The sequence below is a fragment of the Limulus polyphemus genome, unplaced genomic scaffold (assembly GCF_000517525.1).
Source record: "Limulus polyphemus unplaced genomic scaffold, Limulus_polyphemus-2.1.2 Scaffold8234, whole genome shotgun sequence".
NCBI classification, from domain to species: Eukaryota; Metazoa; Arthropoda; class Merostomata; order Xiphosura; family Limulidae; genus Limulus; species Limulus polyphemus.
This window is the reverse complement of record NW_013673844.1, coordinates 24,899-27,408: the sequence shown is the minus strand read 5'-3', so window position 1 is coordinate 27,408 and position 2,510 is coordinate 24,899. Positions and strand designations below refer to the sequence as shown.

Genomic DNA, 2,510 nt, shown 5'->3' with positions numbered 1-2,510 from the left:
TACTACTGTACAAAATACTACTGTACAAAATACCACTATATAAAATACCACAATATAAAATACTACTGTACAAAATACTACTGTACAAAATACCACTATATAAAATACCACAATATAAAATACTACTGTACAAAATACTACTGTACAAAATACCACTATACAAAATACCACTGTACAAAATACTACTGTACAAAATACTACTCTACAAAATACCACTATATAAAATAGTACTGTACCAAATACCACTGTACAAAATACACTATATAAAATACTACTGTACAAAATACCACTCTACAAAATACTACTGTACAAAATACCACTACATAAAATAGTACTGTACCAAATACTACTGTACAAAATACCACTCTACAAAATACCACTATATAAAATACTACTGTACAAAATACCACTCTACAAAATACTACATATAGTGGTATTTTGTACAAAAATACACTATATAAAATACTACTGTACAAAATACCACTCTACAAAAATACTACTGTACAAAATACCACTATATAAAATACTACTGTACAAAATACCACTATATAAAATACTACTGTACAAAATACCACTCTACAAAATACTACTGTACAAAATACCACTATACAAAATACCACTGTACAAAATACTACTGTACAAAATACTACTGTACAAAATACCACTCTACAAAATACTACTGTACAAAATACCACTCTACAAAATACCACTCTACAAAATACTACTGTACAAAATACCACTATATAAAATACTACTGTACAAAATACCACTCTACAAAATACCACTATATAAAATACTACTGTACAAAATACCACTCTACAAAATACTACTGTACAAAATACCACTATATAAAATACCACTGTACAAAATACTACTGAACAAAATACTACTCTACAAAATACTACTGTACCAAATACCACTCTACAAAATATCACTGTACCAAATACTACTGTACCAAATACCACTCTACAAAATACTACTGTACAAAATACCACTGTACCAAATACTACTGTACAAAATACCACTATATAAAATACTACTGTACCAAATACCACTATATAAAATACCACTGTTCCAAATACTACTGTACCAAATACCACTGCACAAAATGCTACTGTATCAGATACCAGTGTACGTGGCACATATTTGGTAAAGAACACTGTTTTCCTGATAAGTCCACTTCTAGTTGTTATTTTTAAACTGTTTGATTAGCAGTCTTCTAATGTTCAGTATAACTAATATTTTTTTCCTGTTGTTTATTCTTGTAGACATCTAAGACTGAAAACAACTTTGAAGCCGAAGAAAGGTATTCAAATGAAAGAGCCAGAAATCTTAAAAGAGCACGATTCGTGGACCGTATTTGTCGTATTTTATTTCCTTTGGTGTTTTTTGTTTTTAACGCCATCTATTGGCCGTACTACATATTCGTAGACATTTCTCATTGATATTCACTATGTCTTTTAGCCTGACAATAACTGTTTGGTTTATATACTTTTAACCGCAAACTAAGGTTTCTGGTTAACCAAAGACACTAATCTAACATTACTGCATATAATAAATAAACATGAAACTGATAACGACAACAACTGTCTGGATCCCATAGATACTAATATTCAAGAACCTAGTTAATCAACTGAACAGACATGTAATACTTATTCAATTCAGTTGATTAACTAGGTTCGTATTACATGTCTGGAATAAGTATTACATATCTGTTCAGTTGATTAACTAGGTTCTTGAATAAAATTCAGTTGATTAACTAGGTTCGAATAAGTATTACATATCTGTTCAGTTGATTAACTAGGTTCTTGAATAATAGTTAATCAACTGAACAGACGTGTAATACTTATTCAAGAACCTAGTTAATCAACTGAACAGACATGTAATACTTTTTAATTAATAAAGTCAATTTAGAATATGAAAAACAAACAAAAAGAATACACAAACAAAACTCAACCTCTCTGTCAGTGAAGAAATGTTACTAATTTAAGAATACAAAATAAACACTAATTACACCACGTAAAATATTAAATTTTAATTAACTACAAAATCACTAATTAAAACATAAATTTGAAGCTACTTAATTATTTTAATTTCTCTTATATTATGGGTGTAATATTTCAAATATTAACCCTACAAAAGTTATTAACCTTATGACCTTTTTACAAGTGGTGTCTGTACATCTGTTTTAATTCTTATATCATTAATATGGATGCCCTTGCTAATTTTTGTAAAAGGTTTGATTACTATGTATATTGATTAATTTATTTTTTAATCGAAAACATGAAACTACGTACTAATTAACAATTCATTTCATAAATGTGTAACATTTTTGTTTTTATGAAAAAATTGATACACAGAATCCCATTAGTTTAAATCCAAAATTACTAACAAAAGTATTTTTTTATATATATAAATATTTCTAACAGATACACGAGTGCTTAAACTATTTCATTTGTTTTCACTTTGTTTGTTCGTTTCGTACAACCTGTTTGTTTCTTCTCTGTGAC

General features: G+C 27.9%; 1 protein-coding gene across 1 annotated transcript in view; it reads left to right on the top strand.

Moving 5' to 3' along the window:
• The window catches only part of LOC106475216 (glutamate-gated chloride channel-like), a 12,717-nt gene extending 10,629 nt beyond the window's left edge, over nt 1-2,088 (top strand). Inside the window, exons 4-5 of the mRNA XM_013935913.2 lie at nt 1,269-1,677; nt 1,820-2,088. Coding sequence (XP_013791367.2) covers nt 1,269-1,445 — 177 coding nt within the window. The 3' untranslated portion in view covers nt 1,446-1,677; nt 1,820-2,088. The remainder of the gene's footprint in view (nt 1-1,268; nt 1,678-1,819) is intronic.
• Nucleotides 2,089-2,510: the final 422 nt, after the last annotated feature.